General features: G+C 36.8%; 4 protein-coding genes across 8 annotated transcripts; 1 reads left to right on the top strand and 3 right to left on the bottom strand.

Moving 5' to 3' along the window:
* Positions 1-1,892: 1,892 nt before the first annotated feature.
* Positions 1,893-3,655, bottom strand: LOC111805926 (CBL-interacting serine/threonine-protein kinase 6-like). Its single transcript, XM_023691223.1, has one exon. It carries the CDS (start codon positions 3,338-3,340, stop codon positions 2,042-2,044), a length of 1,299 nt encoding a protein of 432 aa, XP_023546991.1. The 5' UTR covers positions 3,341-3,655; the 3' UTR covers positions 1,893-2,041.
* Positions 3,656-6,648: 2,993 nt separating this feature from the next.
* On the bottom strand, positions 6,649-11,461 carry LOC111805716 (reticulon-like protein B21). 2 transcript variants are annotated; one of them, XM_023690913.1, is made up of 10 exons: positions 11,443-11,461; positions 11,007-11,284; positions 10,294-10,867; positions 10,103-10,205; positions 9,943-10,017; positions 9,719-9,866; positions 9,207-9,276; positions 9,049-9,090; positions 7,014-7,136; positions 6,649-6,902 (listed from the first exon to the last, which is right to left on the bottom strand). In XM_023690913.1, exons 2-10 carry the CDS (start codon positions 11,052-11,054, stop codon positions 6,859-6,861), a joined length of 1,227 nt encoding a protein of 408 aa, XP_023546681.1. In that variant the 5' UTR covers positions 11,055-11,284; positions 11,443-11,461; the 3' UTR covers positions 6,649-6,858. The 2 variants fall into 2 exon arrangements, with proteins under 2 accessions (XP_023546681.1, XP_023546680.1); XM_023690912.1 differs by lacking the exons at positions 11,007-11,284; positions 11,443-11,461 and having other exon boundaries at positions 10,294-10,987.
* A 1,619-nt stretch (positions 11,462-13,080) lies between these two features.
* Positions 13,081-16,990, bottom strand: LOC111805055 (TIMELESS-interacting protein). The gene is made up of 5 exons (XM_023689923.1): positions 16,603-16,990; positions 16,043-16,165; positions 15,668-15,779; positions 14,237-14,352; positions 13,081-13,446 (listed from the first exon to the last, which is right to left on the bottom strand). Exons 1-5 carry the CDS (start codon positions 16,885-16,887, stop codon positions 13,246-13,248), a joined length of 837 nt encoding a protein of 278 aa, XP_023545691.1. The 5' UTR covers positions 16,888-16,990; the 3' UTR covers positions 13,081-13,245.
* Positions 16,991-17,803: 813 nt separating this feature from the next.
* LOC111806054 (biotin carboxyl carrier protein of acetyl-CoA carboxylase, chloroplastic-like) lies at positions 17,804-21,688 on the top strand. Of its 4 annotated transcripts, none has more exons than XM_023691403.1 (7): positions 17,804-18,208; positions 19,158-19,202; positions 19,308-19,465; positions 19,548-19,866; positions 19,944-20,015; positions 21,238-21,303; positions 21,411-21,688. In XM_023691403.1, exons 1-7 carry the CDS (start codon positions 18,056-18,058, stop codon positions 21,432-21,434), a joined length of 837 nt encoding a protein of 278 aa, XP_023547171.1. In that variant the 5' UTR covers positions 17,804-18,055; the 3' UTR covers positions 21,435-21,688. The 4 variants fall into 4 exon arrangements, with proteins under 4 accessions (XP_023547171.1, XP_023547169.1, XP_023547170.1 ...); XM_023691401.1 differs by having other exon boundaries at positions 19,290-19,465; XM_023691402.1 differs by having other exon boundaries at positions 17,805-18,208; positions 19,149-19,202.

The following is a 21,688-nucleotide window of genomic DNA, read 5'->3' as shown; positions in this document are numbered from 1 at the left end:
AAACTTATAAACACTATTTTGATTTAGAATCTACGGTAAATCTTTTTTGCTTCAAGTTTATCTTGTTGGATGATGGAAGTCCCACATGGGATTATAAGTGAGGAATTTGGTACGAGGCCTTTTGGAGAAGCCCAAAGCAGAACCATGAGAGCTTATGATGCTTAGNATTTTTTAAAAACTTATAAACACTATTTTGATTTAGAATCTACTGTAAATCTTTTTTTGCTTCAAGTTTATCTTGTTGGACGATGAAAGTCCCACATGGTTTTATAAGTGAGGAATAATGTTTGCTTTAAATTGGAAAAACGCTTTGAAAGTAACAAAAGGAGTGGGAATAAGTGCAAAAGGGAAGGCTTGAGGACATAAAGGTGTTTGATTATTGTCCCAAAAGAGGACAATAATTGTACATAGCAATTCTATGTGCAAATCATACAAACAACCCTATGCCCATCTTTTCATCCTTTTTCAATAATTGGTTCGGCGAGGTTCGAGTAACGAAAGGATACATGAATGAACTAATAAGATATATGAACGAGAGTAATCATAAAGATATAATGGTTAAGTGTGTTTGACGTAGAACGATTCTTTATTTAGGAACTTCATTGTAAAAGGATCGGTGTTGATCTGTGAATAATCAATTTAAGACAAGTAGTTAACATGGTCATGCCGAAAAGGATGGTGGAAGGGAACGTTGAGGCCATCAGGTGCCTTAGAAGCAATTAAAGACAAATAGGGAGCATGACTTGTCACAGTGAATGTCTGTAACAGTCCAAACTTAAAGTAGATATTGTCTTATTTGAGCTTTCTACATTTTTATAAGGAGTGCTTCGTTCCCCTCTCCAACTGATATGAGATCTCAAAATGTTGGAGCTATCAAGGGTTGAATTCGTATCTAAATCTTGGGCACGAGACGTTACATTTTTAAATATTAAATATTAATTGGGTTTATTTTGTTGAATGAAGTGGATGAAATTGCAAATTAAATTACTACATGCCAAGGTAAAACTTTGTTAACTTTTACTGTTAAACAGATTTTTTTTTTTTTTTTTTAATCACAAATATGGTTTCAATTATTATATTTTAGAACACAACAAGGACAAGACTGGACCTTTTTGTTTCTTTTTACCTTAATTCTCTAAGCTTTTACCTTTTGACAACAGTAAAAGCGTAAAAAGTGTAACTTCTTTTTTTACTGTTTGACAATGAATGTAATTGAATAATACACTTACAAAAAAACTTTAACCATAAAATTGATATATCAAATATAATGCCTCTTGTTTTTTCATTTCATCCCGTTTTCTATGATACCTCGAGCGGGTAGTTTTTATTAGGCCATTTTCTACGATACCTCAGGCGGGTAGTGCCATTTTCTACGATACCTCATACGGATAGTCTTTATTAGTCACGCTTTGGCTCTCGAACAGAAATTGGATCCGTCCAAAGCAAGTTTGTCACTCACCCAGCATAAAATTACTATCAACCAAACACACTAAACACGTCTTTTCAGCATACTTTTTAAGATGGGTATTTCTTAGAAATTGTAAATTGTTTCAAATTGTCACCGACCCAATATATAATTATTACAAGCCAAAGTCCCTCAGTTGAGTCACTAAACCTCGAACAAAGTACGTCTCTCCTTAATCGAAGCTCGACTCCTTTTTCTTTTGGAATCTTAGTCATTTTTTTACTAGGCAGGCATGACTAAATTTAGGGCATGACTCTACGAACACTATTCTCCACAATTGGATGATATTAAGCATAAGCTCTCATGGCTTTGGTTTGGGCTTACCAAAAGGTCTCATACCAATGAGAGAGTATTCTTTAATTATAAACCATGATCATTCCCTAAATCAGCAGAGATGGGAATTTCATCATCCAACAAGTTCTAGTTAAGACTCTTGATTCAATACCAAGTTTGGGGCATTAGGATTATGGATTCATCATAATCATCAAACAAGAAATTAAGAAACAAACTACAAGAGATCATGAACATATGATGAAAGAAATCTTAAAGCCTAATTAAACTTTGAAATCACGTTCTTCAAGCTCGGGTCGAGCTCCCAGTCGGAGAAGTCCAAACAATGTCCTTCAATGCCGGCCGGAGCTCCTCCCTGCAGAATTGATTGTACTCTAAAGTGTCTCCGTTGTCCTTCTTCACCTCCACCACCACAAACGACGGCGTCATCGCAAAGATATCCGCCGCAATCGCTAGTTTCCCCTTTCTCCCCTTCTCTTGCCCCTGCAATCGGACCCACGACTCGCTCTTCCTCACATCGAACTTCACTGCCTTCGCCACTTCCTCAAGTTTCGATATCACACTGCTCGCCGGCGATGAAGTCAAGAATCTCATCTCCTCTTTCTCCTCCCTCTTCTTCTCTTCGAACAACGGCGACAAATCAAACCCTTCCGATAGAGATATTATGTGGAATGCGTTCAACGTTTCCGCCGGTTGATTCGATTTCGCCAAATTCTCCTCCATTTCTTCTTGCTCCTTCGTAATCACACTCTTCGGTATCGATTTCTTGAACCATAACGACGATGTGATCTTCGCGATACCGACTCTGGTCACCGGATTCGGATCTAGAAGCTTCGTGACTAGGCGGCGAGCTTCGGGAGAGAACCACGGTGGACACCTGAAATCGCCTCTGTAAATCTTCCGGTACATCGCCACCATATTGTCGTCCTGGAATGGAAGGTATCCGGCAAGAAGAACGTACAGGATGACTCCACAGGACCAGAGATCAGCCTTAGCCCCGTCGTATCCCTGCTTTCCAATAACCTCCGGCGCAACGTACGCCGGAGTTCCGCATGTCGTGTGCAACAGTCCGTCTTGCTTCAAATGCTCCGAGAAGGCGGTGAGGCCAAAATCGGTGACCTTAAGGTTTCCGTCCTGATCGAGTAGCAGATTTTCCGGTTTCAGATCGCGGTGGTAAACACCACGGCTATGGCAGAAATCGATTGCAGAGATCAATTGCTGAAAGTAAACCCTAGCCACATCCTCTCGCAACCGACCTTTCACGATTTTGGAGAACAGTTCACCGCCTCTAACAAGCTCCATCGCAAAATAGATCTTCGATTTACTCGCCATCACCTCATGAAGCTCCACAATATTCGGATGCTTCACCATTTTCATCACAGAGATTTCTCTCTTGATCTGCTCCATCATGCCGATTTTGATGATCTTCTCCTTCCCAACAACTTTCATCGCAACGTTCTTCCCCGTCTGCAGATTCCGGGCATGGTAAACCTTAGCGAAGGTCCCGTGCCCTAAAAGACGGCCGAATTCGTACTTCCCGTCGAGTAAACTCGAGTGCTCACCATCTCTGCCTTTATTCGCCATATGCACCGCCAGATTCCAACTCGATCGAATCGAGATCAGTAGAATATTGTGTTTATTTATTCGTACAGAGTGAATCTAAATGAAGTTAATAAAGAGAAATGGGGAGGAGATAAGAGAAAGGAGTTAGATCACCCGTCTTCGACGTGTTTCCGGTGACAATTTCTGCCGCCAATGATAAAGATTCTGGATATTCCGATCAACTCAAACAGAATCAGCGAAGCCAATTTCATCTCTCCGCATTCCCAGAAGTGTTCTGAAATCCCACAACTTTTGTCTGTCTACGTTCTGGTTTTCTTCTTCCGTTCTTCTGAATTAAATCCGCCTTAAAGCTTATATAATGGATTTTGTATGTGAAATTCCTCTTATGCCCCTCTTCTGATTACGCTGTCTTCTTTTTTCCTTCCTTCTATGTCCAAAAAAAAATGTGTATTAATTGTATATTCTTAATAATATATATATAAATAATAGAATATTCTTAATTCTTAAATAATAGAAAAAGTGGCCATTTTAATCCAATATCGAATATTTGTAATTTAATACTTTTATAATTACTTTTTAATTATTATTCGCGATTAAATCCTATAAAAATAAAAATAAAAATAAATAAAGATAAATTTATTGTTAAATTTAAAATATACATTTATACGCATGATATACATATATTTATTTTATTTTATAACTTTTTAATATTTATTTTTCAAATAAATTTAAAAGTTTTTAAAAAAATATTTTAAAATAAAAAATAAATAAATGATTTACCATCTAATATTTGTACAAAATAGTGTATATAGTTGAGTTCATGATATAATTAGTGGGGTCCACAAGTCGCGAATTTTGTCTTGTAGTGATACAAAATGGAATGTAAAGGAATAACCGTCACGCTTTTTGTAACGGGGGATGCGGTGTGGGTCCCGTGAAGCCAAGGGATAAAGTTGTAAATTCACCACAAATGAAATTCTTGTGCTGCTGGTGCTGGTGCTGGTGTGGCCCACTTACAATGGTCCCCAACCATTGCTGGACTCACACGTGTCCTAGAAAAACATTTCTTAAAATTAATTATTGAGATTATTGTCCACTTTATTTATTTAAAATTTTAATAAAATTTAAAAAATTAATTACTCAAATATTTAATTAATAAATATGGGACATCACAATCCACCCTTCTCCTCAAGGGATGGGAACAACCTCCTCGCTAGTACATCTTCCGGTGTCCGACTCTGATACAATTTATAACATCCCGAATCTAGTATTAGTAGATATTGTCCTTTTTGGGCTTTTCCTCAAGACTTTAAAACAAAATATATAAAATAAGAAGCTCTTCCGACAATGGACCCCACCACCCCGTCGGCCGCTAGCGGACAAGCTTCTTCCCTCGGACTTATATGCATGAACTAACATAATTAAAATAAATATTAAATTATAAATAATAAAAAATCAGTAATGTTAATGTAATATTAGCAATAAAAAATTATAATATTTCTATTTATTTTTTTTAATTTATACAGCATCGTTACCATATTAATCCTTTTATTATGGCAATAAAATCATATTTTCCATTAATACATTAAATTTTAAAATAAATAAAAGCATATAAGGAAATGTGTGGAATTGTAATTAGGTAAAATACAAATTATAACAATTTACTCGATATAACCAAACCATATTTATTTCTCCCTCCCCAACTTCCCAATTTTAAAATGCATCTACTAGAGAGAGGTTTTCACACTCTTATATGAGTCGCTGGTGCACTGCTTCGCCATTTATGTATCGTCATCAGCTATTTTAAAACGCGTATGTTAAATATTCTTAATATTTTTTTATTAGTTGGTTGGGTTAATCGGACCGAAATTAATTTTTTGATTCTTTAAAAAGTCTATCGAACCAAATTTTTAAAAAAATCTAGCCCGACTCAACCTTTATGATTTGGGTTGGATAATTCGACTGAGTCGAGTTATCAAGTCATATGAATACCTTTACAATATGATGTCGTATAATAAATTCGAATTATTTTATAATTATTATTATTCCGATAAGAGACATGTCTGAGGTGTTAATGTTAAATAAATAATATCAAAATGAGTTAAAAGACAAATAAAAATGCTTTTTTTTTAAGAAAGAACAATAAAAATATGTACATTGAAACGTTAAATATAATTATGACAAAGAAAAGTCAAAAAAAAGGAAATTAGAGTCTATCCATTGCACTAACCCATTACCATACGATATGAATGTATTATAGGTTCATGATAATTTCACACCTAATCAAATTTGGACGGTCTCTTATTTACGCTTCTCGTGTTAGGACTTTAAAATTTGAACTTTTGATCTTTTGATTCATGTTAGAAGTGTTCGTGAGTTGATTTAGATTGGATCAGGTTGAGACAATTTTTAGACCTTATTGAATTGTTCGGGTTATAAAATTTTTAACTCAAACCATCCTCAGTAAATAATAAACTCAACTAAACCGAACCATAAATTGGTTGGTTTTTTAGATCCAATTTAATTGGATATGTCAAGCAACATAATTCGAACGTACGCATGAGAGCTTAATTGATTTCAAACATGTCGCCTTAGCCACTCAAGTACATCAACATTCGTTGGGAAGTATTATTTTTAATTTGATAAAATATGTAAGGGTCTTCGTCTTTTGCGGAGATTAAAGGGGATCGAGAATAAATTCTGGCCACAAACGTCTTTTGTCGGGAGACTATAAGTTCCCACGGTATGTTATGTAAAAATCAAATTGGTGGATGGATGTACTTCAGATTTCAAATTGAGACGTTTTCTTAGAAATTCGAGCATCGATTTTGTCATTTCTAAGTTTGAAGCAAGTCTTGTGATAAAATTGCATCCGAGCCATTCAATCAAGCCTGGATCAAGTTCGATCGTAGAGTAATTCAATTTAAAACAAGTTTCCAACTCTAGATTCTAGATCTTCGTAAGAGGTAATCTAATTTTAGCCTTACATCTTAGTTAATCCGAATTTTGTAGAAAGAGGTGTTAATTACTTGATTCAAGGGTTCTTGCTCCAACAAAAACTTGGATCGTTGGGCTGAGGATTAGGGTTGTCGTATCCGAGGTAATCTAATTTTAGCATATCTCTCGGTTGAAACCAGTAACATATTCATTTATTTGAACCTAGTCCAACTCAAATAAATTTATACATCTAACCTAATTTTCGGTTCATCAAGTTTTTTTAAACATTCATACTAAATGTTATAATGTCTTAACTTGAGTTATGTTTAAATTAAGAATTCTATCGAATCTCTAAATATCGTAAATAGTTCAAAATGCCTAATATCCGAGCAAGTCGAGAAGGTTTAGACATTTTCAAAATAATATGTATTGATAAAACACAAGATGGATGGATTTCTACCATAGTGCATGAATTTACATGGTAATTTTGGCTAGCTAGCTCAAAAAAAACAGAGAAAAACAGCCTCAAAATTGTTCAATATTGTCTCTTGAGCTTCGAACTTACCGAAACCGTGTCGTTTTTTGGAGCTACTTCTACATTTTTAACCTCCCGCGTAGTACCGAAAGCTCACGAACACGAAGAACACTGCAAACATCGTACATACAACGTCATATAAAACATGTTACACAATGCTGTTCCATGTTCAAACCATGCTTTGAAATTCATATGATCGAGTTTTCAGTTCGAAACGGTTACCTGCCCAAACACGATATAGAGTCGAAGAAAAACTCCAGACTATGAAGAAGAGGGCAACAGCCACTGCCTTCTTGTGAGAACATAACTTCCAAGAACTCCCACAAAGTGTCAACCACTGTTCACCTAAATTTACAAAAGAGAACGCCATAACATCATTACAACTCTTAAAACGCATCAACAAAAATCAAAAGAGAACGTCATAACGGGTGAATTGTGAGATTCCACATCAGTTCGAGAAAGGAACGAAACATTCATTACAAGAGCGCAAAAACTTTTACGCGTTTAAATATCTTGAGGGGAAGCCCGAAAGAGAAAGCCCAAAGAGGATAGTATCCGCTAGCAGTGGGTTTGAGCTGTTACAGATAGTATCAAAGCCAGTCACTGGTAATAGTAGGGCTAGACCCTCTATGAATCCCGAAAGGAAAAGCGCCCCAAAGAGAACAGTATCTACTGGCGGTGGACTTGGGCTGTTACAGTTGGATCTCTTGTTAGGTTTTATGTTATTCTTTAGGGTTGGGTGACATCTTTCGTAATTACCGACGGTATTATTGTCGCAAAGCCCCTTTCGTTGGCTAAAGTGTATTATTTCATGATTGTACAAACTAGGCTTTAATAATGAAGAGGTACACAAACTCAATATGAATGGCAAAGGGTAGTCCCTAGGTTAGAAGGACAAACAACTCTCTCAAAGAGTGAGAGAGGTCACATGGTGGTGAGGCAGCTACATAGGATCCCTAAGGTAGAGACAGGTCAACCCTTAGAGATTCGAATTCGTATATGACTCACATAAGTTCGGCTGATATCTCGAGTCATATGGATTAGAGTATTGAAAGGAAGAAGATGAGAAAGCATTTGAAAGTCATGGAGAAAAAAGGGTCGGGGTTGCTAAACTGGAAGGGCTCTAATACTATGAAAATATTTGCTAAAATCCCGACACCAAATAGTAGTGAAAGTTCTCTATCTATAATCGTCTACAGAATCAAATAGATCACAAAGAAAATGGAAAGAGTAATNTCCCGACACCAAATAGTAGTGAAAGTTCTCTATCTATAATCGTTTACAGAATCAAATAGATCACAAAGAAAATAGAAAGAGTAACACGATACTAGCCTATAATCAAGAGTCAAATATGATGCATAAATATCCTCAACGTTATAAGATATTAGCCTATCATCAACGGTCAAATATGATATATATGGTAAACCGTAATTAAAAGCTAAATATTCTCAACAATACCATTCAACGTTATTAAGAATAAATCGAAACATGAACCACATAGTCATTAATTTATTAAATTTGTATTTAATTGATTTCACTAAAAGTAAAATTAAATTTCATAAATTTACTAAAAATTCTAAACATTTCAAAGAATTATTACTAGACATAATATATAGACACGAAATTAAATTAAAAAATAAAAATTTATAAAAATAAAAATAAAAAATGGTGATTAATTTTAGAATTTAGGGGACAAAAAAAAAAAAGGGATCTTGAAACGAACGGTTGAGATGATTCGATCAAACATCACGCCATCCGACACAGCCGACACGAAAACCCAACGAAGAAACGAATTCACCGACAAAGAAAAACAAATAATTTCATTTTATTATTTTTTCCCAAAATTTTCAAAAATAAAAATAAAATAATTTCTCTGAAAACGTCTCGTGAAGAAAGCTGTGGACCCCACATGACGACAAAAAAAAAAAAAGAAATTATGGGTTTTAGTTGTGATGTGAAGGGACAATAGAGGGTCAGGATAGTGTCAGAGTGANGAAGAAAGCTGTGGACCCCACATGACGACAAAAAAAAAAAAAGGAAATTATGGGTTTTAGTTGTGATGTGAAGGGACAATAGAGGGTCAGGATAGTGTCAGAGTGAGACCAGTTTCAGAGTCAAACAAATCGACGCGCCAAAACACAGAGTGTACGGTGTTTTTGTTGTACTCGGCCGTATCCAATTCCAACACCGACAAGACTTATCGACAAAAAGAACGGTAAAAAGTAAAAAGTAAAAAGTCGGTGAAGATATATTTTACCGTGGGTAATTAACTTGGGCAGTGTGAAAACCCCAATGAATCCTGTCAGAATCCAATAATAAATAAATAAATAAATAAACCACATTTTAAAATTATTTTAAAAACTAAGTCAAATTTTAAAATTGAAAATAATTTAAATTAATTTTTAAAAAAATTACCACATTTGACGACATTCCAAAGGGTAATGAAGCTACCCCACCTTGCCAACACAAACAGCGTTACACCCAGCTGCAAAATACCAAACAAATATTATTTAATATAATATTCTTTTTACCAAAATCATTTACCTTAGTAAATGTAAAATCTCGATCAACCCATATTACCCAATCTAAATCATAAATGTTCGGTTAAATTAAATTTTTTAAAAATTTAAAAATATTTAACGACGCTGCATTGTAATTTATAAATGTCTGATATTTAATTATTAATAATAAGAATATAATTTTTTAAATTGAGAATATATGTAAATATAAAAAAAAATCAAACCGACACTATCAATTTTTTAATTAAATGGCCTTCAAGTTTTGATGTTCATTTTGTTTTTTTCTAAATTATTAAATATTAAATCTGGCCATAAGTTTTTAAATGCTATTTTTTTTTTAATATAATTATTATATATAATGGAATTTGGAAATTTATTATAAAAAAAAAAAAAAAAAAAAAAAATTACCTTCATGGTTGCAGAAGGATCTCCCATGAACAGAGCTTTGAGATTTAGCAGCAATTGATTCACGAAAGGAACGAGTCGTTTAGCAAATCGAATCACTTCTTCTTCTTCAATTGCATAATGTTCATCGTCTGAATCGATTCCTTTTCTCCTGTAATTTTCCCGGGAAAATCAGTCAGAAAATCAAATGAAAAATCAGTGAAGAAAAGAAGAACCCATTTGAGCACCTTCCAAAAATGGAGCTATGGACGAAAATGGCAGCCAGATAAAGAAGACCCATGTGCGAAATAACGCTGATAAAGCTGCAAAAACATTAAATGAAGAATTTACTGAATCACCCAGTTTCTTCTTTCCCTCAACAATGGCGGATTTGGAATTTTCTTTTACCTGATATTCATGTTCTTCATGAAATAACAGAGGATTATAACTAGATTTCCCACTCCGAAAACCAGAGCGGATCTTGAAATGTCTCTCCACATTATCAAATCCACTGAAGAACACCAAAGATTTCAAGAAAATTAATTAGGGGAAATGAAAATGAAAATGAAAATGAAAATCGGGATTTGGGATTTTCTCACTTAATCTCTGTAGATTCTGTTTGTTTCTCGGGAAAGTTTCTGCTGCGATTTTCTTCCGTTCTGGTAAATTGATTTCCTTAACGTCGAAGCTTTCTTTCTCAATCTCTTCATCGAAGGCATCGAAGAAATCTTGAGATGGAGTAGATGAAATCGCTTTCTCTCTGCATTCATTTTTCTCCGGCGGGGTTTTTCCGGTTGCGTTCGTCGACGGTTTGGTTAACCCGACGGCAGATTTACGAGATTGCTCGCTCTTCTTCCTCGTCGGGTTTCTCTCTGTTTTCTCGCCGGGTTTGATTGGGCTGCCGTTAGATCTCAATCTCCGCGCCGGAATCGGGCTTTTCCGACTCTGTTCGTCGCCGCTGCTCGACGACTCTGGTTTCTCCTCGGCGATGAGAATCGAGTTAAAACCCTCATCGGATTTCCACGTCTTCCTTCTTCCGCTGCCGCCGCTGACGGGAGAAGCGGAAGCAGCCGGAAGCCCACATTCGGCATTTCCGTCGTCGCCGTTAAACACCTTAACCCCACCTCTGACTTCATCCAATCTGATTCTGCTCTCCCACACAGACCCCGCCACCACGTTCCCCCTCGCCGCCGCTGCCGCCCTCAACCGGGTCAAATCCATCGCTGCCGCTCCGCCGCCGCAGCCTACCTAAACCCAAAAGGAAAAACCCCCCGGCGAAGAAATCTAAAGGTTTAAAAGANGACCCCGCCACCACGTTCCCCCTCGCCGCCGCTGCCGCCCTCAGCCGGGTCAAATCCATCGCTACCGCTCCGCCGCCACAGCCTACCTAAACCCAAAAAGAAAAACCCCCCGGCGAAGAAATCTAAAGGTTTAAAAGCAGCGGTGGCAGCAAAACAGGCGGAGAGAAGAAGAACAGAGAGAATCTCTGTGGCGGTGAACAGAACAGAACAGAACAGAGCCAAATGGAAAGCGGCAAGTGGCGGAGGAGGTGGGAGTGATGTGAATTTTCCTTTTCTTTTTCTCGGGAATCTGAAAGGGAAAGTGAAGATGGAAAAAGAAATTTGAAGGGTTAATTATTATTCCTATCGAACATTTTCACAATCAAACGTATACCAATCCAAAGATTTGTGTTTTAGTCTACATTTCCAAATATTCATATTCTTTTTCGAAGTAAATTACTTTTTTACCTGTCTATCCCGATCGAGGTCGAGATACGAGGACAAAGGTAGACAAAGAGAAGAGACAAGACAAGCACATTAACCACAAAACAACGAGCACAACAAGACAGCACAAACAACAATCAATCGAGTGAATAAATTCTAACAGAGGAAATATCTAAAGATACATCCATCCTCGACCCAAAAGAGCAGTAAGGCTAGAGACGGGATCCATGGACCAAAAGGTTACGTTCCATCGAGAGGTGATACATGTCCTTGTTTGGTCCATGGATCCCGTCTCTAGCTCATTTAGATGACTTCTCTTATGGGTCGAGGGCAAATGTATCTTTGGGTATTCACTCCCTTAGAATTTGTCACTCATTGATTATTGTTTGTACTATCTTTTTCAGTAATTTCCCTATAAAGCATGTGAGTAAAAGACACAAATATTGAAAGGGTCGGTGTTAGTCTGTGGGAGATAGTCTTCATTGTTAGAAACACAACAAAACAATAGATTTCCTGACCATATTGCATGAGATGTAAAGTAATGTTAGAGACATCGATACCGAATCCAAATTCCAAATCCACGACACAAACATTAATGATATAGTATAATTGAAACCTACACAAGCCACTTCATTTAGCTCATCACCATGCCACTTTTCCATCATTTAAGATCCAGAATCTAATTATCCCGACCAGCAAATTATTACCCTAACTCATCCATTTTTTCTCGTCTTAGGAGTTGGGAAGTTGTCGTCAAGTTTCCCGATCGAGAGAGAAGAATAATCAAACCATAAACAAGATTTGTACGAAATTTTTGTTGCCGTAAAGATTAACACAAATTAGAACAAGAAATTAATTGGTATGCTATTTTGGTGTAAATCAAATCAAGAGTTGGTATATCAAATCAATTCTTAATGAATAAGGTTAATGCTAAGTATGGATTAAATACAATCCTTTTTTAAGTTTAAGTGTAACGGACAAATTTTTTAATTTAATTACCCTTAAAATATATATATATATAAAATTGCTCAAAATTTGACCCACCACCAAACAAACATGACAAAAACCACAATTTTAATCAAAATATATTTTAAAAAATTTTCGAATAAAAAAATATTATTATACTCGACATAGACGATGTCGATGAATATCATGAATTTAAAATTTTGAGTAAAATATGCAATTTATTAAATATTAAACAAAATAACGTATGTTATATAAATATTGAGAGTTTTTTTTTTCTATTAACAAAATAACGATTATATTCTTCGTCTTCATTTTCTATAAAGTTGAATTAAACCGATAAAAAATGATGGAAATTAAAATAATAGTGATTAGGAGAAACATAATTAATTAATAATTAAACACGTACACTTAAAAAGAAAGGGCATAATTGACCACTTTATATTGCGATTACAGCTTAACAGTGGTTTAGTGGCAACACAATCAATGATGTCCAAATTTATATTATTTTATTTTCGATGTTTGTGCCCTTTTTTTTTATTTTTTTATTTTCTTATTTTAATTATTGTGGAGGAACAATTAAAATAAATATTGGAATTTAAATGAGGCCTAAAGTGTTCCATATTGTCTAATTAACTTGTTCCTACCTTCAAAACAGTTAGTTTAAATCATTTTTGTTGAGTTTCCTGCTATCGAGTGTGATAAAGTTGAATTTTCAAGTACACGGACTGAAATAGGAGCCGATTCGGTAAGTGTAAACTTAGTGAACTTCTGAACCTTCTTGAACTCGGGTTCCTAAGACAACACATTGATCGTAATTTGGGTTTGCAATCAAAGTTAATCTACACAAAGCAAGCACATGAATCAGGCAGTTGGCGATGAGCGGGCCTTGGCTGCAGCTCGTTCTAATGCCTTCAACCTGTTTGCTTCCATTCGAGCTCTCTGTTGCTCTGTGAGCAAAGTTTCATTTGAATTGCTAGTGTTTGGTTCTTCTTGGTTGACAACACCTTCCACAGTTTCCCCAATGGTGAAGGAATCACTTTGCAAGTTCATCAATGGCTCCTCCTACAATTATGTACATAAAACCCATCATCAATGTTGTAGATCGTTAACTCGAGTCAGAAAGAACAAGGATGGAGGTATTCTTGAAGTTTCTCATCAAGTGGAGGGTTCGATTCAAATACCAATATGCAGCCACAGGTTTTGACCTAAGATATTGTTTTTCGTCATATTTAAAGAAAGTACTTTGAACTTAGAGACTAGAGACATTATGTAACGCTCAAGCCTACTGCTAGCAAATATTGTTCTTTTTAGACTTTACTTTTCGAGCTTCTCTCAAGATTTTTAAAACATGTATGTAAGGGAGAAATTTCTATACCCTTATAAAAAAATGTTCCGTTCTCCTCCCCAAAATATCACAGAGATACACGTTAAATTAAACAACCATTTAAAAATCAATAGCAAACACGGAAACTAAAACTATAGACTTTCATGGCGTTTCTTTTCCAGCCAGTAGGTGACTATTCTATGACCAAATATGAAGATACATTAACTTGTGCAATAATTAGAGAGGGCGCACCTAATAAAATAAGTTTTAAGTGCAAATTATAAGTAATTGGGTCATTAACATGTAGATTTTTAATAATCAGCACTGACAATGACTGAAAACATAGTTTGATTCTTACTACTATTCCTGAAATCTACATTTACGGTTCATGGTAAAGTTTCTTCATTCAATTCAATATCTGGGAGGGTTTTCTCAGTAAGAAATGGTACGATCAAAACTAACTCAATCGTAAAGATGGAAAGCAACCAAGTGTTCAAGAAAAAAAAAAATGAACAGAGAAAGACTTACTTCCGTAGCTTTCTCATAAACTTCCTGAAGCATGTCCTCTTCAATGTCATCAGCGCCATTATTCTTCAAAGAAGCCTCTTCCTGATTATCGAATAAGCCCTCCGAGTCTTTGGCTTCTGCAAGCATTGACAAACGAGTTGAAGTTCAAGACAAGGGGAACTCAAATAATGATTAGCTTGAGAATCTTTTTTTTTTTTCCCCAATCATTATTTCAAGAGCATAGTTCAGAACATAAGAAAATATTACTACAATTGATGGATTCTAACTTTCTAGGTTTCATTTTGTAACGGCCCAACCCACGGCTATCTTTGGATTTTCCCTTTGGGCTTCCCTTCAAGGTTTTTAAAACATGTCTACTAGGTACTAGGGAGAGGTTTCCACACCCTTATAAGAATGTTTTGTTCCCCTCTCCAACCAATGTGGGATCCCACAATCCACACTCCTTGAGGGTCCAGTGTCCTCCATAGCACACAGTCCAGCCATTGGAGTTACATTTGACTACACTTTCAAAGCTCACAACTTCTTTGATCGACACTTGAGGATTCTATTGGCATAACTAAGTTAAGAGTCAATACCATGTTAGTAACTACGACCCTCTACACAGGTATGATATTGTTTACTTTGAGCATGACCTCTCATGGCTTTACTTTTGATTTACCCAAAAGGCCTTGTACCAATGGAGATAGTGTTCCTTGCTTATAAACTCATGATCTTCCTCCCAATTAGTGAACGTGGGACTACTCCTCTCAATAATCCTCGAGACAAAAGCCCTTCCCAACAGTGAATGAATGCGTAAAAGAAACATAGATGAGAAGGTGATGAAGGCAGTAGATTGATGGAAGGTAAAGGTCAGTCATGGCTAATGACAAACAAAGGCCACCTAAAACTGCTCAATGGAAGGCGTGTTTTCCATAATTGAACAAAATTAAGCTTACTGATCCCAACCAGCCCATTAAACACTAAGGATGGATTGAGCCTTAGCCAAACACTGTTCCTACAACACAAATCTGAGGACGACAATTTAAGTGAGCAATATTTGGATGTTTTCAAGGAACTCTGTCTTGGGTGGCGATAAAAACCCAATGGTAATACGAGTATATCTTTCATTAGTGTTGTTCAATGTTCATAGCTATAGACATGGCTTCTTTTAGAGAAATACATGATACCTTACTCTAGAAATCAAAATGGAACACCAATAAACTAATGCATTGTGTTCAATTTCAACCGCATTTTTCTTTAATAATTGTTTCTTGCTTCCTTGTTTTGGCAGTTCAATTAATTTCAAATTTATCATCTCAAATAGAGTTAGAGGACAGTACTTATCTCACCAAACACGAACACAATAGATAACATACATTCTATTATAACCAAACAGATTATAAAAATAATGATAATGAGTGTCTTTCAATAAAGGAGAATAATAGAAAGTACCGTTTTCATTATTGATATCATCATCATCATCATCATTTACAATGGGTGATTCGCGCCACTTTGTAGGATCTCCTCCCCTGGCAACTTTCTCTCTTAGTTCTCCAAGACACATCTGCTCAAAATATGACTTTTTAGAAAGAACACCAATTCATTGCAAAATAGATATCATATAACCAACAAAGTTGCTCATTATTGATTCAATGGGTTTCTTAAGAGCAGTTCATTTAGTTCAAATGGCAACTATATTAGTATGTTAATAGGCTAAACTTCTGTACTTTGACACGCATACCAATCCAGCTAGCTATATATATCTACACCTCTGCGATGCCTTCATCATAAAGAACATATAAATTCAGGGTTCATGCACATTTTTACCTTAACCCGTTTAGTAGCAGCTACTTGTTCAACCTTATGTACAAAATGCTCGAAAGGGTAATAAGGGAGTATATGAGAATGCCATTCTCTGTATAAACCAATCAAGTTTTCCAAATCACTGATCTACAAAACAACAATCAAAAGTATAATTCAGTAATTATAAGAATCAAATCATTAGAAAATGAAACATCTATACAGCTGAATTTCAATGGAAAAGGATTTGCAATCTGGTTGTCCGCTAAGTAGCGCCCAATAAACAAACTATTCAGGTAAATCCCGATTGCCGCTGATGGCAGTTCTTCAAAAGAAATCATTATTGGCATTCAACTTTGTTTCTAATCATACATCAACACAAAGACCTAAAACCTCAGGGAGCCATTAACTAACCAGAACACCTCATAATTTCCTACACTAGCCATGTTCATAACTGAGATGATCCGAAAACACGCCACACTCTAGAAATTAGTATTTCTTGTAGAGATGTCTCATATCAGAACAAATCAACCAATTACATAATAGTAGGAAGGATAGGAATGGAACCAAATAACAAAGAAGATAACCTCGTGTCCACGGCCGCGATACTTGAAAGCGCGAGGAAAATGGCGAAGGACATAACCTAGACCATCCTCGGAAAGGAGTAGCTCGGGTGTGAGCTTGGGCCTGACTCTGGGAGCCTTTTTGGGCTTCTCTGCAACTTTTGGAGGGGCAGCAGGAGCAGAGGAGGAAGGAGGTCTCGAAGAATTGGGATTTGGAGCAGAGGACGGACAATCACGAGACCAGTGGCCCGGCTTCCCGCACTTGTAGCATCCCGTCGGCGCTGCGACGGCGGCGTTGTCCTTATCCATGTTCGATCCCTCTCGCTATTCGCAAACTTCACTCGGCGGGTATCGATTGTTTGGAAAATTTTCTCAACAATCTGAATTGAGCTGTGATTATGAACAAATCATCATAAACCCCATCGCCAAACTTCATTGAATGTTTTGGCGGTNAAAAAAAAAAAAAAAAAAAAAAAAAAAAAAAAAAAAAACCGACACAATTTTATATATAATTAAAACCTCAAATTAATAATTATATTAATTAGCAATTTTTTTTTATATTTCACTGCGTAATTAAAAATAGTTTTGTATTTAGTTTTTAAAAAATAATTTTAGTAATACTTCTTCCATTTTTAAAGCCATTTAAAAATTATTGGTATTATTATACGAACGAAAATCGTTTATTTATATCTCGTACTTGAATGAAAGCACGAGAAAGAGAAAACTCATAATTATTTCTTCGATCTTTTAGTTCCCATCGTGTTGCACGATTGAAATGGGATCACTCATTGAACTCTAATAAGAAGATCATTCAGTGTACATGTCAGTTGTCGCGATTATACTCGTCTCAGGTAACATTGCTTGTGGGCGCGTGTCAAATGTCCCAATCATGCTCGTGTTGTGTTATGGCTACATACATGTTCCAAACCCGTTTTACATACTTTCACGTATAGTTAGGTTTTTACTGTTCATGTCACGTCATTATGATTGTAGTTAGTGCTATGTTTAAGCTATATAATCTAACACTAGTTAGGTTAAAAGATGGGTTAGAACGGTCACTAGATAAAATTAAAAGCTAAAAACACTTTAAAAATGTTAGATTTTTTTTATACGAGTCATCTCGATCATGGATGAACGTTCTTCGCCTTCAAACTATTTTGAAATTTACTTAAGATACGAGCCTCGAATCTTCAATTAATAGGTCAGAGGTTTGAATCAGGACGAGGCCCCCATTTCCCATTGGCAAGTGGCAGCAAAAGGCGAGCGAGTTAATCTTCATCTCCCCTCTTCCCACTCTCGCGCCTCATTGGTTTCATCGTCCGCCGTCCACCCGCCACCTGCCACCTGCCACCTGCAACGCCTCCTCCTTCCTTCTCCGTTGGGCGGAGTTTCCTAAGCTATACCTTTCTTTTACTTCCGACGAATCAATTTCACTTGCCCTCTCGAATCAGATTCGCTTCTTTCCAGCTAATACCCAATGGCTTCCTCGCTCGCTTCAGCCTCTGCTGCTTCCGCAGTGGCCAAATCTCCTTGCACTGCCATGGCTCGCCGCGATATCAATCACAAGAACTCTCATTGCGCGCTCTCTTTTCGGCTCCCTCACAAGCCCAAACTCCGAATCTTCACCAGGGTATGCGCCAATTCATCTCCCTCGTTGAATGATAAGTAGAATTTCTGTCCTATTTGTGCTAATTGTGGTTATTTTATGTGTTGCGTTTCTGATTTACGATTATTCCGCACTGTGATCTTCTGCGTTGCTTTTGAATTCGTTGGTGGCTACATTTGCACTTCGTGATTGAAAAAACAAACTGGAAGAATGTGTTTGGAGGGTTCTTTTAAATGAAATTTTTGGACTGTTTTATTGGTATGGAGATTTTAAGGAGTGAAAGAAATACATGAACTGCGGTGTAAACTGAGTACAAATTGTTAGGAATCACGGATCTCCACAATATTATGATATTTTCCACTCTGAGCATAAATTCTCATGGCTTTGCTTTTGGTTTCCTCAAAAGGCCTCGTACTAATAGAGATAGTATTCCTTACTTATAAACTCATGATCTTACTCTTAATTAGTTAGTGTGAGACTACTTCTCTCAATAATCCTCAATAATTCTTCACTCGAACAAAGTACACAATAGAGCCCCTGGCCTATGGAGCCCTCGAACAACCTCCCCTTAATTGAGGCTCAACTCCTTTCCCTGGAACCCTCGAACAAAGTACAACATTTGTTCTACACTTTAGTAACTTTTTGACTACACCTTCGAGGCTCACAACTTCTTTGTTCGATATTTGAGAATTGAAATGTCTAAGTTAAGGACATGGTTTTGCTACCATTTTAGGAATCACAGATCTCCACGATGGTATGATATTATTCACTTTGAGCATAAACTCTTATGGCTTTGTTTTTTGTTTCCCCGAAAGGTCTCATACCAATGGAGATGTATTCCTTACTTATAAACTCATGTTCATCTGCTTGATTGGCCAATGTGGACTCCCTCCCAATAATCCTCAACAATGCACATATTAACTTTGTCACCGTTAAAGAATGTGATTTAAGCATTATGTTGCAGGGTGTGCAGCCTGTTCGTAAGCATCTAACTCCTGTACAGGCACAGTTGAATGAGGTATGTATGCTTACATCAAATTATTATATCAAATAGGATTTTATTTTGTTGAAGTATTCACTCTTTCCTAACGTGCTGTTCTTGAAGTCGTCTATTTCATTGAAGGATCCTGTTGATGCACCTAATGCTGCAAAAGTTTCATCTGAATCTGATGTTTTAGCATCAGATGGAAGTGCCAAACCATTGAGTGATCCATCTTCTAAAGCTTTGGCAACGGAAGAGTCAATCTCTGAGTTCATTACTCAAGTTTCAAGCCTTATCAAGTTAGCTAGCTCAATCTGTGACCTTTTCCTCTAAAATAACCCACACATGGATGTGGTATAACATTTTTTTACCTGCTTGCAGACTGGTTGATTCCAGAGATATTGTAGAGCTGCAATTGAAACAGTTCGACTGTGAAGTGATGATCCGGAAAAAGGAGGCCTTACCACAACCGCCGCCTCCTGCTGCCATTCCTATGCCGTATGCACCCCCACCTTCAGTAGCACAGTCAGTTCCTCCCCCTGTGCCTGCTGCACTGCCAGCGCCCGCTTCTCCTGTTTCAAGCCTGCCATCCTCAACTCCTGCTGCTAAGTCGGCCAAGTCCTCCCTTCCACCTCTTAAATGTCCTATGGCAGGCACATTCTACCGTAGTCCAGGACCTGGGGAGCCACCATTTGTTAAGGTAAGTTTATTGGAATGGCTCTGCTGCAACTTCTTATTTGATTGTCTTGGGGCTTATTTGTGGGGTTCTTCATATAGGTTGGAGATAAAGTGCAGAAAGGACAAGTCTTGTGCATCATTGAGGCCATGAAATTAATGAACGAAATAGAAGTAAGATTTCCCCTCTTCATCCATTTAAATCGAATTTTACCATCGTTAGGTTTGATCCAATTCTACCACTGCTTACTATCTCATTGTCTTACTTTAGTTTTATTTCCGTTCTCTGTTTGATTTGCTAAAAATATATTCCATACTTACCATAGTATTGTCCATTGATGCGGGAATATTGACTGTTTATGGCAACCTGATCATGGGTGAAACAACCACTTTTTTCCTCTGTAGTAAACATTCACCTCTCTTGTTACATTTCAAAGAATATGATGTGACTGAAAAATTGAGCAATAATTGTGAGATCCTACATCGGTTGGGGGGAGAACGAAGCATTCTTTATAAGGGTGTGGAAATCTCTCCCTAGCAGACGCATTTTAAAACCTTAAGTCTGACAGCTATATGTGGGCCAAATCGAACAATATTTGCTAGTGGTGGGCTTGGGATGTTTCAAATGGTATCAAAGCCAGTATGCCAGCGAGGACGCTGCGCTACCAATAGGGGTGGATTGTGAGATTCCACATCAGTTGGGGAGGGAAACAGAGCATTCCTTATAAGGGTGTGGAAACCTTTCCCTAGTAGACGTGTCTCAAAAATGTGAGGTTGACGACAGTACGTAATGGGCCAAAGCGAACAATATTTGCTAGTAGTGGGTTTGGACTGTTTTAAAGGTGCACACAAATAAGTTGGTTTTGGAACATGAAATAAAGTTGGGAACACCATTTGAACCTTTATATATAACATCATTTAACTGTGAATATAAATAATTGATGATTCACAAATAGGAAAAGGGATCATTATTAGTGTGAAAGTGTTTATAGAGAGGAGTTGATGAGAGAGAAAGTGTTAAATCTAGACCTAAAAGTTTAAGCTAATAGTTTAAAGGAAATTTAATTATGTCAATATTTCAACTCTCCTCTCCCTTGTGGATTGGGAAATTTGAATAGAGCTCAAACAAGCCTAAACTAATATTAGTTCGAAATGAATGGCATTACACGGGTTTGAACATAGAAGCTCCTCTTATGATACCATGTTAAATCACCCACGAAACTCATAAGCTTAAGCTGACGGGTTATGATAGATTTAATTATATCAATATTTCAACAAAAGGTTCGAGAAAATTAGCAAGAAGGTGTGTTTACAATAGAGTAGAACTTCGATAGACCTTGTTTGATTTTCTTGTATTATTAGCTAATCTCTGCTCTTAAAAAAAATTAATTTACAGGCCGATCAATCTGGAACCATAGTCGAGGTTATTGCAGAGGACGGGAAGCCTGTCAGCGTCGGTGTGGTAAGTCATTCTAACCACCATTACAGTTACTGTAATGAATAGCTGAACTCTACATTGTTTGTTTGTATGGATTTGTGGGCTTGAACCTTCTTCTGGTTTCTCTGCAGCCTTTGTTTGTCATTCAACCTTAGGCCAATCCGGGTTTCGATTACACGAGACGAGTAAAGGAGATGAGATTAAGCTGAGTTTGGGAAGCAAATTGAGTTTCCGAGCAAGTTCGGGTTGTGGGTTAGTTATTGGTAGTGTCCTTTTTCCCCCTTCTTCCTTCGTTTTCCTCTTCAGTTGAGCGTAGACATGATAGAGATTGTGTTGATAAACATATCAATTCCTTTTCCAGTTTTCGTGTGAACTTTCAACTTTCTTCGTGAAATCAGATATATATTTT

This window comes from Cucurbita pepo, chromosome LG11 (assembly GCF_002806865.2).
Source record: "Cucurbita pepo subsp. pepo cultivar mu-cu-16 chromosome LG11, ASM280686v2, whole genome shotgun sequence".
Taxonomy (NCBI): domain Eukaryota; kingdom Viridiplantae; phylum Streptophyta; class Magnoliopsida; order Cucurbitales; family Cucurbitaceae; genus Cucurbita; species Cucurbita pepo.
Note: the sequence above shows the minus strand (reverse complement) of the source record. Positions and strands in the feature narration are given on the sequence as shown.

Coding starts and splice junctions, on each gene's coding strand:
- LOC111805926 (XM_023691223.1), bottom strand. CDS start 3,340: ATGGCGAATAAAGGCAGAGATGGTGAGCACTCGAGTTTACTCGACGGG.
- LOC111805716 (XM_023690913.1), bottom strand. CDS start 11,054: ATGGATTTGACCCGGCTGAGGGCGGCAGCGGCGGCGAGGGGGAACGTG. Junction 10,206..10,293: donor ACAGAATCTACAGAGATTAA/GTGAGAAAATCC, acceptor GGTGTTCTTCAG/TGGATTTGATAATGTGGAGA. Junction 10,018..10,102: donor ATGAAGAACATGAATATCAG/GTAAAAGAAAAT, acceptor ATGTTTTTGCAG/CTTTATCAGCGTTATTTCGC.
- LOC111805055 (XM_023689923.1), bottom strand. CDS start 16,887: ATGGATAAGGACAACGCCGCCGTCGCAGCGCCGACGGGATGCTACAAG. Junction 16,166..16,602: donor ATCGCGGCCGTGGACACGAG/GTTATCTTCTTT, acceptor GTTGTTTTGTAG/ATCAGTGATTTGGAAAACTT. Junction 15,780..16,042: donor CTGCTACTAAACGGGTTAAG/GTAAAAATGTGC, acceptor TATTTTGAGCAG/ATGTGTCTTGGAGAACTAAG.
- LOC111806054 (XM_023691400.1), top strand. CDS start 18,056: ATGGCTTCCTCGCTCGCTTCAGCCTCTGCTGCTTCCGCAGTGGCCAAA. Junction 18,209..19,148: donor AACTCCGAATCTTCACCAGG/GTATGCGCCAAT, acceptor ATTATGTTGCAG/GGTGTGCAGCCTGTTCGTAA. Junction 21,304..21,410: donor AGCCTGTCAGCGTCGGTGTG/GTAAGTCATTCT, acceptor GTTTCTCTGCAG/CCTTTGTTTGTCATTCAACC.